Here is a 17,646-nt window from a genome sequence, read left to right as displayed (position 1 = left end):
TTGTCGAGAAGAGCAGCAAGCGTAGAAGGATACAAAAGCGAGGGCTAAAAACGTTTCTTCTGATGAAAGATCATCTTCCTTCGGGAACGAAAATGACCGTACAAAGCAAGAATAGCAGTTTTTTAATAATTCATTAATGATAAAATATTCTGGAAGACGCTTAGTGGACCAAGGAATTTGGAATACTTTTTGTACTAGGATCACTTATGACTATGTAAAAAAATTTAATTATATATCATCTTTGCTAAACAATACATAATATCTTGCTCAACTATTATGGCCCGAGTTAACTTGAAAATTAAGTCTCACTAGGAAATATTACTACTTAGGGCCTGGATCAGGTATCTAGCACCAGGGGCGCAGCAAAGAACTAAGGCTAAGGGGGGTTTTAGGCGGAACTAATAATTACGGGTGTGGAGGTATTGCATACCCACCAGGGTAAGCAGGAGTTGCGGAGGCCCTCCTCCAGAAAAATTTTAAGAATAATGGTTCAAAATGGCGAGTTTTACGGCTTTCTTAGGGATAATTGATTAATCCTAAAACTATTCTATAAGTAATACTGATACAAATAAGTGAAATGGATTAAACTAAAAAATTTCTCTGAGCTCTAGGGGGGTTTTATCCACCAAACCCCCCCCCCTCGCTGCGTCACTGTCTAGCACTCCTACAGACTTGTATTATAATCCCACGGAATGCATTTATTTCTAAAGGCCGTTTTACACGAGGCACGGAATTGCGCAGGTTAGAGCTGCATTATTTTCTAAAATGGCGTGGAATTGCGCGAATGCATGAACGAAATTAGAACAGGGGCTATTTTGCCGTCTCGCATGTGTTCTAGCAATTCATCGCTTTACACGACGCAATTTTGATTGCGCATTCGCACGTACGTCAGAATGCGCAATTCCGTGTACCGTGTAAAACGGCCTTAATGGAGGAGCCTGAACGGCGCGCGGGAAATTTCTTCACTGAATTTGAATTTTGGAATTGTGAAGTAGATGAGTGTAGATGATAAAATAAAAGTTTGGGCCAATTCTGAGATGGATTATTTGAGAAAACTTTATTAAAGCTTATGAGCATTTGAATGAGCAATAATAGGAAAAGTTTCAAAATGCATTCGTTTTTTACATATTCGGTGAATCATGCAAAGTCTTAACATTAAGGTAAGCCATATACCATGGGTTTACAACAATTTGGTGGTAATAAAGAAGGGATTATATGATTCAAGGCACGCTTTTCCGGCGAAAATGCGAAAAAATTTAAATGTGCGTGCAACGCACAAAAATATATTTTTGGCAAAACGATCTCAAGGTGTTGAGTTTAAGATGAAAATGGACCCATAGATAAATTTTCATAGAATTATTACACCCTAACGCATAATTGTTAGTTGAATTGAGGTGGAAAGATACAAATCTATTAACTTAACCCATATTTACTACCGAACCCATTACTTCGCAAGGAGGTAAAAATTCAGTCGCATCATTAACGACTTACGATAAAAATATAGGATAGCTTTAAAGATTTGACTTGTTCAGTCCCTGGAACGATCGTTACTAGCATTTGCAGTATATAAACTATTTTTTTCAATATTTTCATTGCATTCAGGCAATAAATGGGCAAAATACCCCATTTTTTATTGATGAGAACACCGTCGTGGGTCTTAAATATTGCTTCGCTCCGTATTACATTAATTTAAACTTATACCATGCATTTGAAGGCATGCCAAAGAGAAAATTAACCCAGAAAAAATAGATTATATCATATGAAAATGGAGATTAAATTGTGCATTAAACTAAAGCCTTAAAAATTACTTATTTTGCAACAGCGTGCTACCTAATTTATTCCGTACCTACCCGCAATTATCAAAAGGAATTATCGTTTAATTGATTACTTTGCCATCTCTGGCATTTTTGGGAAATTTTTCACATCTTTAATTATCATTTCTCATATTAGATATTATTCCAAAGCTTCCTGAAAATCCTCTTTCCTCTGCTCTAGGAGCATACAAAATTCTTTCCTAATCAATTAAATAGCCACTCTTTCTCATATAAGATAAATTTAGGCCAAGGTATCACTGTTTTCTGCATCTTCAGGATATGCTGAAAGTATTAAGCAATGAATGTGCTGTAAAAAGCTTAAAATCAGGGTCGCAATGAATCACTTTGCTTGCAGCAATTATTTTTTCCCTTTAATTTATTTATTTATTAATTGTGACATTACCGAAAATATCGTTTCTTGGTCTTTGCATCGGGATTCCCATAAAATTTAACAATTAAGCTTACGATTTTTTATTTATTGATTATTATTCTTTCTATTCAAAGCGTTATATCATATATAATTAAACGTATACAAAAAATCATGCCCTGGATAGGGACAAACAACCCAAGTGGGAATTGAACCCTGGACTTTCAGTCTAGCTGGCGAAGACCTTTACCCCGCCGTCACCGAGGCCAGCCGAATTTCCTTATTTTACGCTATTCTCCCTGTAATTGAAAACATAAATTACTTTTTCTTCACACTTTTCATTTGTGAGCCTTTTGCATAGGTACTTGCTCTTTATCGTTTTCGTCGTTTCCTGCGATGCTGCAACTTACATTTGAAATTTAATTACATTTAGCATTTTAATCTCGTAGTCTACCTTTGAGCCATATAAAAATGAATGCATGTATATGGAATGTATATAAGTGATTTCAGCTGCAATGGCTTTAGGATAGCAATGAACGTCCAGATTTTACAGTCACAAGAAAGAAATTGGGTGTATTTTTGCTCCCATATTTCATCGCTATAAAATGGAATGGACTCCGATTTAACAGGTTCCAATGGTCTTTTCATTCGATTCAATCGTGGATTCCAAATTTAATACCTTGTTCTATATGTGAGGAATAGAGATGGGTGAAAAAGGTCAAAAAATTGGAATAATTTTAACATTACGAATAAAATTGGTTTTGGAACACTGACTTCATGCTAGTCTTATGCATTTTATAACAATCATTTGTGAATTTTAAAAAATTCTTACGATTTTTTATTATCTTTATAATATTGCATTTTAAATTCAAATGGCCTTTTTTCTCGATTCAAAATTTCGCTCGTCAAATGACGTAAATCATCTAAATTCTCCATGTGTAAACACGCATAAAATTATCGTGTACTCGTTGGTCGTTCGAAGGCCGGAAATATAATGTAGTCAATTCAGGTATATTCATGTATTTTCCTCCTTTCTCTTTTATTTCGCTTTCACGCGTGTTAATGTCGACGGAAATTCTACCGAGCGAAACGTCCAACGGAAAGCTAAATCGGAACTCCCACGCGACGATATGCGCAAGGAAATATGCCGGCATCGACGCTAGTGAAAATAATAAAAAAAATCCTCTTGTGTCGTGCAGGCAAAATAGTCGTCTCCTTTTGGAAAGACGACGCGCTTTCAGTTCCCAATGGAATCACTGGAGTGCGCCACATTTTTGCGATCACCTCTCCCCCTTCCCATCGTTGGGCTCTCTCGGAATCTGCTAGGTCCGTCGAATGGGACTCGCCATCGTTGCCAGGGTAAATGGCCTTTTCACGACCCCATTCAATCTCATTCGCATATTTCCCGGACTGAAGAGCGATACTGAAAGCGGCGACACAGAGGAAAGTGACGGAAATCGGATTTTTTTATCGTTTCCTCTATTCCTTTTGATCCGCCGAGTTAAAAATATTTTTAAAAAAACTGCGATAACCTTGACGCTTACCCTTTAGAGAAAGGGTTAGGCATAAGTGATGAAAGCAAGGGCGTAAAATGACTTTTGATTGTCCATTCAGACTGAATGAGATATCTTGCTCGGCAGTTAGCTCTTTTCCCTTAATTGAAGGTTTGCCGTGATGTGTATTGATTGATTCTGGGTTTGGCTCATCTCCCGTCGCCGAAGTGCGACATAGCACACTGTTATCAACACCTGAATAAGGCGGGCGAGGAGCATCGATATCCAAATATTTTTCTTTTTTTAATACAATAAGCTCTTTGGCTGAATTTTTATTGTCGACGCAAATGGATTTTAAGAAGTTAAAGCGTTTTTATTTATTGGTACCTTAAATTGTTGCCTACTTGCGGTAGATATCTACATCCACATCTACGATGCACTGTGCAAGCCACCACCAGGTTTTGTGGCACGGGATGATTCCATACCAGGCATGCAGCAGTGCTTTGCAGCTCTAATCCTAGCATTAGTCAGGAACGCGCCCGATTGTCGGACGCAGACCAAGCACACAGGATAACGACAAACGGTGAGACCCGAAACTAGCTAAGGACACTGACAGTGGCGTAACTAGGAATATGCTTTCATCTACATCTACATCTATATATAATACCCCGCAAGCCGCCTAAAAGGCGTGTGGCAGGGGGTGTTAGGACACCAGCCGTTTCACGCACCGTTTCAGCACACCGCTTTGAGGGGGATGGGATGGCCTCCCCAGGCAAAGGGAAAATTTTTGAAAAATGACATATCTGGATATATTGCACATCATTTTGGCACTAAAAATTTAACTTGAAGCAGATGCAGTTTCAAAACTAGACGATAGCTTTAAATAACTTTATTATTTTTCTGAGGCTTTAGGAGGGATCTATACCCCCCAAAGCCTCAGAGACACGAGCATGCTTGCATGCAAATAAAACTACGAGTTAGTAATAGAAAATACCGAATAGACCAAAGATCCTAACAAATGTAAATTGAATTGTTTTCAAGCTGAGGGATTTTTCACTATTTATGTGGGTCAACCCGATTGTTGGATAGGATAGACTATGGTAGAGCTCACCCGGAACTAAAGCCGAGGTGAGTGAGAATATAGCCTCGATCCAGGATCACATACGAATCCTTGGAAATATTCTGCGTCGATTAGCCGCTTATGAGTTTTCCAGTCAGATATTCATTAATGTCACAATCGAAACGAACGTAATTGTGAATCCGCTAACCTGAGCATGTTGTTATAAGATGAAAACTTGATTAAAATGCATAAATCTCTTTGATATACATTACTCATGATTCAGTGGCGCCGAATCCATGGGGCCTGAGGGGGCCCGAGCCCCCTCAAAAATTCGTTATAGGTGTGAGAAAAAAATGTGTCAGGCTTGTCTATTTTCCCCGGAGTGTCCAGATATCGAGATTCGAGTTATCAGGGTTCTAATGTTGATCATATGACTCTTCTAAAATGCTTAAAAAAACTTAGAACTCACTACTTACTTATAAAATTTCCCGGGGCAAGATCCCCGGTTTGGGCCCCCCCAATATTTTTTGTAAGTCGGCACCCCTGCCATGAAGAGATACGTGAAAATCGCACTTTCATTTTTATTTTATCGCACTTTCAATAACAGTTTATCGCATTTTGTTGCATCTATCTTTATTTTCATAATGAGGTAGATGACGATAAAATGTAGTGAGACACAGTTATATGACAAAATACAGAATATTTTTAATAATTATGTTGTAGAAAAAATTATAAATTAAGGAATACGACATGTAGTGGCGGAGGTGTAGCTTGCCCGCGCCCACTTGTAGTTCGCGGCCACGTAGAGTCCCAGCCAACTATGTAGCAGCTGGCCAATCTCTCACATGCTTTAAGCGGTGAGTGACGGCGGAGCATTGCGCTCGGCACAAAATGTACTAATTTCCCCGTCGAAAAGACAAATGTGCGTAAAAATATCATAAAAGTCAAGTCATCGCATCTATGTCGCATTTATTTGCGCACATCGCAATTATATCGCATTTATCGCATTTGCGATTTTCACGCATCTCTACTCATGATACTTATGTTCAAACGCGCAGTAATTTTTTCGTCACATAATGTGCTCATTTGTTTTATCACATTGTGTGGTAGACAAAATAGAGTAGATATGGTATAGGATTAAAATTCTCTATGTCTCCTAAGGTTTCCTTAGAAACTTGAACGTTGATGAAGCTACACTACTTTCCCTTGAAACGATACTCTAAAAAATCTTTGATTCTCTTCATTATAGTTCACATTAATGTCTTTTTGCCCCAAGAACCGGCCATAAATAAAATTTATCAATCATATTTTATTCTAGGCTTACAAAAAGTTGGTGTTTTCGCATATAAAATTAAGTCGTTGAATTTTTAACGTTTTGAGGACGAATACAAAACACTTTGATATAGAGTGATTGGTTAAAACTTATTAAATGTTGAGAGACTGATTTGTCAGGCATTTGAAAAGCATGCTTTTAACGGGCGCAGGTATTTTTTTTTTTATATTCTCCAGGGTGGTAAAATTTTCGGCGTAAATTCTCAAAGAGTTTTGCATAAATTGGAGATGTTAAAACTTGAGGTTTAGCAGATGAAATTAAAGCAACATCATGCGGTCGCTCTACATTAAATGTTGCCTCATTTGCAATTTAAGAGCTCATTTTATCTTCAATTATATATAATGCAGCACGGTCATTGAATCTGATATTGTTACTGCTCGTATTATCATCTTTTCGTGTTTGCTTTGAAAATAGTACCGATAAGGTTAACACAGTCATTTCATTACTTTATTATTAAAAGCTTGCATCGGTTCTATCATTTGGTAAACACCTCTCCCATATTACCAACAGCTTTAGGCTTCACTTTGTAAAAGTAAAAAAAAATTTCAATTTAGAATTAACTTTGTATTCATCAACAGTATTTTCATTATTTATCCTTCTCGTTTCTCCGCTTTAGGGCATCGTTAGTGATTTAGATTAAATCCCCGATTATTACGAGTAGCGATGAAACGAGTTGGATAAATAAAAAGTATTTCGTAGAAGATAACAAAATTAATTCTAAAATCAATACCTCTTCCACGTGAAAATTATTCATGTTTTTCAAATAACTTCGTGTTAATCTCTGAATTTTCTCGGGTTATCTTCCGCGTCAGTTGGCTTGTGGACAACAGTTTCGCTGGCTATCGCACCTTCGTCAGAGTCCTCTGGGTGACAGGTCTTTACAATACTCCCTCATGGGGTAATGTAGGTATGTAGTGTACTATTGGCAATCCAGAGGGCTCTGGCCTTCGCTAGCTAACAGCGCCTTCAGATCGAAGGCATCAGCATATGGTGTCTGCCTTGCTTATATATCTTAGGCTGGCTGGGTGCTGCTCTCTGATTGGCTGTGTCTTGGATGAGTCTTTTCCAGGCGCTTTGAAGGATATATCCGTCCTCACTGTTGAAATTCTCACCAATCTTTTCTTTTAATAAATGAAGTTATTTATTGGAAAAAAGTTCATTTTAAATTACGTATACATGATGCGGTATATGATGCATCAATGTTAATGCACACACGTGTAACCTATGAAAAATCATTTTAGTTATGCACTCTTATCCCTAGGTATTCATTAACCAAATAACAATACGATGTAAATTTTACAATATAACAAGGTTTAGTGTATCATTAGATTTCATATAAATGTTATAAATGTTTACTATATAAGTTCTCCTGATCCACTACCTCGTCAGGAGGTGCTTACATAGGCACAAATAGTTAGGTAGAAGAAAACGCAATAGTTGATCAGGTACAACTGATATTTTTACTCATTCTGAGGAAACTAAAACTATATTACATATTTGTTATCAGTTAAACATGTATAAGTAAAGATGACGATCCATTTCGTTATCTTAAAGTTGATTTTCAAGTATTAGCTTCTTACACAGGTGTTTTTTTACTTCCTAAAGCTTCACTGATTTTCCGAGGGAAGTATCTTCTATGGATCAAACCATCACCGCGGAGACCTTAGTTGTGATATAATTTCATGTTGTTGACGAAATTTTATCATGATCTGATCTTTAATGTTTATCATAATGGTAAGATAAAATTTCTCAGATATGAAAAATATTAACTTTGAAATTTTAGCGAAGTATCAAAAGGAATTGGTAGGATATTTCAACATTATTATTAAGTTAGAATATTTTTCGGCCGTGGACCGTTATTTGGCCACACACCGGCTATGTATGTGGCCAAACGTAGGCTATGTAAAGCATGTTAGTAACTTATTTCAAGTGCTAGTTTGGATTGATATTTAAGGACTTCTTTCCGTGTATTTTAGTTTTATTTTTCCCAATTTAGTGTACAATGTACGCGCTCACTAGCAGCCTTTACTTCAATTTCTCCTTCACTTACACTGGAAAGGTTTACACTCTTACCCTTCTCACTCTTGCCCAGGTCCCTTACACCCTTATCAAGTTATTTTTATTTCCAATGCTTTTCAAAATTATTACTTTTCAAAATGCTTTTCTCGTGCCATGGACACGCTCACCAAAGCTGAAATGGTGGTGCAATACGCACCGAAACAGCAGCATAAAATCTGGGCTGAAAATCCCAGCCAAAGAAGGAGCGAGCGAGCGAAATATGAATAATATGCTATTCCTATGCTCTTGGAACAAAGTAGAGGTCTTTTAGCCAAGGGCGGATCCAGGAATTTTTCTGGGAAGGGGGGCACTAGGGCCTGATAGGCAAACGTCTTCTCATATTTGAGGTTAACAAAAAACATAAAACAATTGCTGAACAAAATAATCCCTTTATTTTTAAAGCTATTAATATGAAATTAAATTATTGAGGATCCGCAGTACACAAAACGAAACGGACATAATGTTAACCGTATTGCCCATTTTTTGATCGTCTGGGAGGGGCACGTACCCTGTTCCCCCCCCCCCCCCCCCAGTGGCGCCGGCTCTATGGGACCTGAGGGGGCCCGAGCCCCCTCAAAAATTCGTTATGGGTGTGAGGAAAAAATGTGTCAGGCTTGTCGATTTTCCCCAAAGCGTCCAGATATCGAGAATCGAGTTATCAGGGTTCTAATGTTGATCATATAACTCTTCTAAAATGCTTAAAAAACTTAAAACTCAATACTAATAACTTTTCTCGGGGTAAGATCCCCGGTTTGAGCCCCCCCAATATTTTTTCTAAGTCGGCATCCCTGCCCGCCCCCCCAACCCACAAATCCGCCTATGCTTCTAGTCATTAATTTCGCCTTATATTGGGCTATACGACGCCCCATGTCTGCTCATGTCCTCCTAACACATATCATTTCTTTCACAGGTTGGAGACGATGCAGACGACAGTTCGGGCTCTGGATTTGAGGGTAGCGGTGGTCCCTTAATGCCTCCGTTCCCGCCTCCGCCACCCAACTCTGAAGGTGAGCTCTCCTCTTGCATGAATAGAGTAACCAGAGGCTACTATTCACTCCTTGCAGAGGAATGTCAATTCCAAAGCACTGCAAGTAACAAGCGGCAATGAACGCAGTGACGCCTGCAGTTGAAAAGTAAATTACACCCAGGGTGGAATTTATCGTGAAAGCAGTGCTTAATTTCGGCCGAAACGCCTCTGAGGAAAAATTCGGTACTATGAATCGGCCCGGCGCCGGCAATGGCAACGGGTGAACTCCAAAAATGCATCACATCCAGTGCGATGTGGTTGTCAGGAAACGGTTCTAATTCCTACCCTAATTGAAGCTCGGCTGAAGACTGTTTATTCAAGTGAATGGATGAAGAAAAATTTTATACGATCTGTCTGATCGTTTAAAATTTTTTGTAATTAAAAATTATCGTAAGTTTTCAGGGGAGATGGGTTATATTTGTAAATAATGCGTTGATTAAATGTGTGGGTATGCGATCCGGTACGTACAATTTTCGAAATTATGCACTGAACGAAAGAATCATTTTTCTCAGCCGAGATTCGAATCCGCTTCTCCTAACTGAAGGTCAGGTACTATGCTTCCAGTTACACGCGTGATTGGTACAAAACCAAACCGGCAGTTGGGACATTCCGGCTGAGCCGAATGATTCTTTCATGAGAAAATTTCATCCTTGGAGAAAGCATGTTGCTATTGACTAGCAAATTGTTCATAATCCTCTTAAACCATGACTGTAAGTAAAATACTCTGCTCATATTTTTTCAAGCTAGTGACTTCGCCATTTTTATTAAATTGAGAAATCAAAACTAGAAGGCAAAAGTTAATTTTTCACCCCAGAGGACGATAATGGTCTCAACCTGACTTTATTTATTCTTTCATGTTCTTGCATATTTTGGTTTGAGTTTTACCAAACTTAATTCTTAAATCATTTAGTAACAGAGCAAAGACAGAAATAAGTAACATTTGAACGTTTTTGGTCATTTTTATCTTATTTTTTTAAGTAAATATTTTCCTTAAATAATTTACCTCGCTGAAAAAAACTGTTTTATATCGACTCGATAAAAATGTCGGTAGTGTTTATTTTTCAACTCTAAATTTATTTCAAGCAAATTTTGCCGTATCATATATTTATCTGTTCTCACATCATCTTTTATTCCATTGAAAAACTCGTTGCATTGACGACATGCTCGAGTATAATCCTTCATAGATTTCTTCCATTTCTTTTATCATTTATACCGAGCTTTAATTTCGAGGGAGAGTAACTAGCTATGCTAAGGCAAAAAAAACTGATTTGGGAGCCAAAACGATAAATATCGATATTTCTTTAATGTTTCGCAATCCTTATCGTCCCTGTAGTACCTACACATTTTACTCACGTTCTCGGTGATACAACTAGTTGCGTACTTAAATGGAATTCTGATATTCGCGAATTTAAGCCAATCCAAATGATTTTTTTCCCATTTCTTCCTTCGGTGCTTATACTTCCACTGTTACCGTAGTTTAAAGCCATGAATGACTACAGTTTTCCTTTTTTCCTCGTCAATATATGGTGCACTTAAATATTGCTTGTAGCGGAGTTCGTGCTGTAGTAAAAATTTAGATATTGATACAATCTCTTTTGGTTTTACTATCGGTTACTTGGCAAAAACGTTCCATAAATTCACTTTTCAGTTTAGCGGCTATAAGAAGAATCCCAACATAATAAAAATTACTAATACATTATACATACGCTCCTGAATAGTTTAATTAAATTAGTCTAATTTTATTTCAATTTCTGTTTTTGGATTAGACTAAGATGTACTAGTTTTTCTGGTTCAAACAGTTTAAGTTTTTTCTGGAAAACCCTACTTTGCTTCCATTCCTTTATGCCGACTCAGCGCTTTGACTAGCATATTTTCTTAATTCAGCTTATCTACCTTATTGAAAAAAATATTTTATTTATTTCGGCTCAATAAATATGGTTAGCAATTTTTACCTCTTGCCTATAAAGTTTTTTCAGGCAAATTCGTTCATATCATTTTTTTTTCGGTACTCATATCGCCTTTTATTAAATTGATGCACTCGTAACATATAATTTTTTATTGTAGTGCCATATAAATACCGTGTGGATCGCATTCTCATAACAAAATGGTGCCCCTTATATACGCCTATTTATAATATTACTGTGTCCGAATGTTGAAAATAAAATTCCAAAGAGAATGAAAATAGAAAATTATATTATCTGGAAAATCAGTATTTTTTTAGACTGCTCTTATCGTGAAATGAAGTGAAGATTCGCAGTGTCAATTGAAGAGTGATGAGCTTAAGTCCCTTCATGGAAAAATCCCACACCAAATATAAGAGAATATGAACTTAGTAACCTTTAGGCTCATTGCAAGCGAATTGAAGAACCGGTAACCTTAGAGGACCCCTCAAAGGTCCAACACAGCCTTTCTTCCAGTAATCTCGCGTGTTTTCTTCTCTCGTAAGCTATCCTCCAAGAAAGCAAAACCCGACAAGTTCTGCCATATTTAATGACTATATGTGCCATGTTGTTCGAGGGTTTCGTCCAAAGATTATCTCCCACGAAGTTTCAAGCTCCCGAAACCTTGACGAAAATCGTGGAAGTTGGGAATTTCGAGGCCAGTCGGCAAAGTAGAGGGCGGACATTTTAAGGTATCGCCTTCACTCTCATCAGTATTTTAGGGTTCTTTGAGAGAAGGTTACTGGGTACTTAATTATCCTTCCCGTTGGAATCTTGTGCGAGCCAAAAAAAAATACGCAAGCGTTCATGTCTAAACGCAGGTTTTGCGCCATTCCAGGAGAATTGAGATATAAGAAAAACATTTTTGTCAAAAAGACGAAAAGGGAAAGACATTACGGGCGCACAGTCTTTAGAAACCCAAGTATATGATCATATCTTTGTTTTATTGCTTTAACGTCGCATTATCCAATGTGTGTATATTGCTTGAGGAAGAAGTGTTCATATTAATCAGTTATCCAAATGAAATCGTAATGTTGATTCGAAAATGGTCCCTATATTTTAGTGAACTCAACGCCAATACTACGTGTAGTACTACGTTAACGAATATGAGTTACCGGCAGCAGTTAATAGGTGTGAGTGAAAAGCTTTTTTCATTGATTTCCGAAGAATCAATGAATGGTGCGTTGTTAACTGGGTCATTTTGTTTATAAAACCAAATATTTCTATAGCGGTAGAGAGTGCGGTCATCTAAAATATTATTGATTACTAGCAGGCCACTCGGCGTTACTCGGGAAGGATAGTACCCAGAGAAATGGGAAACAATGAACTTGGAATTCATGGTCACATGACAGGATTTTTCGGTAAGGAAAAAAGCAGATATGATGATTATATGCATACATAACAGCAAAAAATCGAAATAACGGTTTCCGTATGCCGCGCACGGGATCAGCATATACCCCGCTCCACAGCATTGATCGGTATGTGCGTCCGTAGGTGCTTATACAAAGGACGTCATGTGAACACATATCCCTTTTGCACCGAGAGGATAAATAGTAGAGTGTAGAATCCTTTTGAGTTGTTTTTCCTTTTGATTGTGTCAAGAGGTATGCCTACTCGAAATTAGAAAAGGGGCTATTTCGCCATCTCACGTCCACGCATTCTCGCATGTGTTCTAGCAATTCACCGCTTTACACGACGCAATTTTGACTGCGCCTTCGTACGTACGTCAGATGGTGCAAGTACGTGCCCCGTGTAAAACGGCCTTAAGAGTGCCGGAGAACGCTATCGCGTTCCTCTTATCTCCCGCGGTAAGTGTCGGGAGTGCGATAGCGCAATGTCACTCTTAGATGCTGATAGTTCAATAATTATTCAATAGTCAATATTCATTTTATATTAACATTACCTATTTTCTTTAAAAAAATATATAAAAAATTAACTCACATTACCAAAAATTCGTCAAATAATACATCAAAAAGGTGAAACCACATATAATAAAGATTTTCTAACGTTTTTTTAATATCTACCTTTAGTTGTTTTTTAGGTCTAACTTTTTCCTAACCTACTGCAAAATCAGCAAAAATGCCTCAGCACTTTTAGCGTAGTACAACGAATATCGGTTGGCACTCTAAGGGGAACGAAATGGAATTTTTTATTCTCTGAAAATGCACTGTTTTTGAAGTTGCACCTCCAATAATTGAAAAGTAAATTTATAACTGATACATTAGAAAAAAGTAATCGTGCCAATGCTAAGACTCTTTATCTTTTTTAAAACCAAATCGTAATTTTTCCTGCTAAGTGGAGTAAATTATCTTGTTTTCCCTCTGTATCCCGATTGGGTAAAAGAGTTCGGGGTACACTTTTTTAGCGTCAAATGAGAAAATTTTCATTAAATTTTACTAAAATCGATCACATTTGAATCGCTGACTGCAGAAAGGCATCGTGTCCAAGTTGGACGATTTTTGGACGGTGGACGAAAATCTCTAGCCAATTCCCAGCTAGCACATTATAAGTCATTGAGATAAGGTGAAAGGAAGAAATAAGGAAGTCGCTTCTCAAGTAAGCTTGTTATGGGTTTCTTACGGCCAGGGCGACAAACATCCAGAGTGATGGCAAAATGGATGCCAAACTTTCAGCACTTCCGTAGATGCTGTTATTATCCCATCGTTACAGAGAGTTAATTAAGGCCTTTATGCATTAAAACAATGTTTTTATATTTGGCGCTTCTATATTATGAGGAGAAATAACATCATACCGCCATAATTTGAAAATCATTCACATTTATGAACTGATAGCTTAACGAAGATCGTAAGAAAAACACAATTTCACAAGAATACCAACGTAGAATAATATAAAAATGCCGGAAGGAACATCTAATATACGTATTGTAGTCATCGGGTTATCAAACCATAATTTAAAATTCATAAATGTTAAAATGTATGGACCTTGAATAAATTCAGTTTTTCATGCACATGCCAAACAAGTTTTTTTACATAATTGGATATTTAATTAGTAACTACGCCTCCTGATCTCAATAACTCCCGTGGTGTAGTGCTTAGCGTGTAGTACTTCGCCTCCGATGGCCGCACGTTCGGATCCACCCTGATGTTATTTTTTTTTCTTTCCACCGCATGGATAGAGTACTTGTACTATGCTTTATATCTTCACTAGCCGGTTGCTTGCAGTTATTAATTTTTTTCTATTTACGGGAAAATCTGTTATCAGTTGTTCAGCCCTTATAAAAACTCGCTAAATTTCCCCAATAGCCTTTAAATTCATGTCAAGATGAGCCGCGTAGCATGTGTAGTACGCTGTTCAGCCGCCTTTGGCGCTCCAACAGAAGTGACTTACATTGCCTGAGGATATTTGACGTCATTCCTTACCTAAACGTCCCTAACGTCTTACCCTTGCCTTATATAAGTCCCTTGGCTTACGATAAGCTGCTTATCAATTTTTTCCGTAAGAAAACCATAAGAAACGGTTAACTCACTTACTTTGTGCTGTAAAATATTTTACTTACTTTAGTAGTATTTATACAAGTTCTAAACGCCCAGTCATATAAAACAAAAATATTTTAAAGTATATGGTGCGTATGGATTTACTAGGTTTTCTATTTCTCTCCTGTAAAGTTAGCTAAATTGGACATGATGCCTTTCTGCAGTTATTGGTTCGTTTAAATTATTCATGGTGACAGTGACGGCCTGGCCAGATCGGCTGGTCGGCGATTGCCGAATGCCCCGAGCTTATGGGGCCCCCACAACGCTCGCGTCTATCGCGAATCGTATATGAAATGTGCAATAAAGAAAGATTCAAAGGTTTTTTAATCAAAGTTATGAGCTTGAGCCAAAGATTTTATTGAAATTAGAAAAAAATTGTTTTCATTATTTGCTTTATTCACAACATGCTGAGTGTAAAAAGGTTGTTACAAAAGACTGACAATGAGAGATGAGGCTCCCAGGCGACTTGGCGACTGACTAATGACTGCTTGTGACTGCCTGGGTTGACTGCTTCCGTTCAAGTAACGAGTAATACATCGCTGCTCGTCTCGGGCGATCGGTGTAGCAGCGCCTCTCGTGGTTCCTTCTGAGACCAATACCGATATTAGGCTCGAACGGCTCAAACAGAAACTATATTAAAAAAGGTTTCAGAAGATAATAGAGAACCTGAGGCTTTTTTGAGAAGATTGTTCGAAACAGGGGCGCAGCCAGGAATCAAGGCTAGGGGGGCTTTTAGGCGCAACAAACTTTTGGGGGGTCCGAGGGTGTGGAGTACCCGCCAGGATAAGCGGGAGCCCTCCCCTAGAAAATTTTTCAGATAAGTGGCACAAAATGGTGAGTTTTACGGCTTTCTGGGGGATATTTTATTGATCCTTACACTATTCTATATGTAATATTAATCAAAAGTAAGTGAAATAGATTAAACTTAAAAATTTCTCTAAGCTCTGGGGGGAGTTCACCCCTCAAACCTCCCCCCCCCCCTCGCCGCGCCACTAGTTTGAAAAGCTTATTTTAGAGGTTTTTTTTTAAGATTTGTGTTATTAAAATTTATAAGATGTGAAATTCTCACTTTTTACAGTATTTTTTTCTGTCTAAATTTGTATTTTTATCAACTCTTGTCTAGTTTCTTTTTTTTTTGAGACAGAATAGCGTCAAAATCTATTCCTGGGTATGCAATTTCCTAAAATTTTCTGGGGGAGTAAAGTTTCGTCCCAGGTCAAAACTAAACTCTTTGGTGATTTTAATTTCGTGCGGGAATGAAAATAAACCTAGGCCTCGTATTTTCGTTTCCACCTGAGTCGAAACAAATCATTTTCCTTTCGTGTCACTTGCCATCTCTGGTATTTACCCAATATTGGCTGACTGCTTGGGTTGGTCCACTAGCCCAGTGAGAAATGGGTGGTGGAATCCACGTGGAACCCACGTGGAGAATTAACGTGGATACCACGTGTTTTTGGTCGTGGAATCAACGTGGAACCCACGTGGAAATTTGGTGGAAAAATTAAAACAGCAGTTGGTGCTGTCCTAAAACCATTAAAACCTCAACCACTCTATAGCTAAACCTTCTATATATGTGTCTACGATTTTTCATGTGATCTCATGGCTGCCTTTCCACGAATTATATAAAAATAGAATGTGCGATACATTTTCACATAACTAGCGTGGTTTCAGGATGATAAATGACGCAATGTCACCAGAGAGTTAAGTTCCACAAATTAGAAATTCTGTTTAACATTTTATGATAATCACCACAAATCCACTTGAAATCAACGTGGATTCCATGTGGGTCCAACCACTCAATATCCACCACCACCAAATATCCACCACTCAACGTGGATTCCACGTGGGTTCCACGTGGATTCCACCACCCATTTCTCACTGGGAGTATGGCATCATCATGGCAATGGAGACCAAAAGGACAACGGTAGAAGATCTACAATATGCTTTTCAAATATCTTCTTGCAACACATATTTTACTGTTTTAATACACTAATTGAAAATGCAAAATTCTTGTAATCAGACCATGAATGAAGACCTCTCAGACAATCCTGAGATGTCTCACATACATCTCGAATGTCTCAAGAGACACCTTACAGACTTTCCTGAGATGTCTCATAAATGTATCTGCAGGGATGCCGGCTTACAAAAAATATTAGGGGGGCCCAAACCGGGGATCTTGCCCCGGGAAATTTTATAAGTAGTGAGTTTTAAGTTTTTTAAGCATTTTAGAAGATTCATATGACCAACATTAGAACCCTAATAACTCGAATCTCAAAATCTGGACACTCGAGGGAAAATCGACAAGCCTCACACATTTTTCCTCACACCCATAACGATTTTTTGAGGGGGCTCGGGCCCCCTCAGGCCCCATGGAGTCGGCTCCACTGTGTATCTGAGAGGTATTTATACTATATGGAATGGCATCGCAGTATTCTTAATGCTAACCGGCAAGTCACTGGTCGAAATGTCGACAGTAATGGGGAAAATCTTGCGGTGGAACACCTGAGAGACATTTCATTCAATTGACGCGTAGGGAAAGCACCAGATCATCTTCATTCTACCATCTTCTCTACTTTTCCAATAATTATGGGGGCCAGCCATTCTCCGAATTAATCCACCCCTGTCTAAGAATACATGTTTTCAATGTGTGTTATTGTTTTTTATTTACTAACTCATGCACTTATTCCATTTCAGATTTCCAACCAAAGGGGCCTAAAGGAGATCGAGGACCAAGGGTACGTTCATGCACCTATTTTGGATTAAGTTACTCTTGTGAATGAAAAAAAGATATAAAGAAAAAGTAAGATGATTGCCTAGGTGTATACTAACAACATTCCTTTTTCAGGGTCCTCCTGGTGAATCCATACGTGGTCCTCCAGGGCCTCCAGGACCTCCAGGGCCCCCTGGGCCACCTGGAATGGGAATCGGTCCAAGCTCTGGTTTTGGAGATGTTGGGTCAGGAGATGACCTGGTGAGTAGACATCATATCATGATACATACTGTGCATACACCAGTACTAAACTCCATTAGTAAGAAATTTGCTTTGGGGAGGGCTTGCCA

At 38.1% G+C, this 17,646-nt stretch overlaps 1 protein-coding gene across 8 annotated transcripts in view; it reads left to right on the top strand.

Annotated features, from left to right (window-relative positions):
• LOC124163250 (collagen alpha-2(IX) chain) overlaps positions 1–17,646 on the top strand; it is a 1,172,095-nt gene that overhangs the window by 1,125,827 nt on the left and 28,622 nt on the right. For all 8 annotated transcript variants that reach the window (XM_046540018.1, XM_046540014.1, XM_046540017.1 and 5 more), the window contains 3 exons: positions 9,036–9,132; positions 17,281–17,321; positions 17,432–17,557. In XM_046540018.1, the coding sequence (XP_046395974.1) occupies positions 9,036–9,132; positions 17,281–17,321; positions 17,432–17,557 (264 nt within the window). The remainder of the gene's footprint in view (positions 1–9,035; positions 9,133–17,280; positions 17,322–17,431; positions 17,558–17,646) is intronic.

The sequence above is a fragment of the Ischnura elegans genome, chromosome 8, assembly GCF_921293095.1.
Source record: "Ischnura elegans chromosome 8, ioIscEleg1.1, whole genome shotgun sequence".
Taxonomy (NCBI): domain Eukaryota; kingdom Metazoa; phylum Arthropoda; class Insecta; order Odonata; family Coenagrionidae; genus Ischnura; species Ischnura elegans.
Note: the sequence above shows the minus strand (reverse complement) of the source record. Positions and strands in the feature narration are given on the sequence as shown.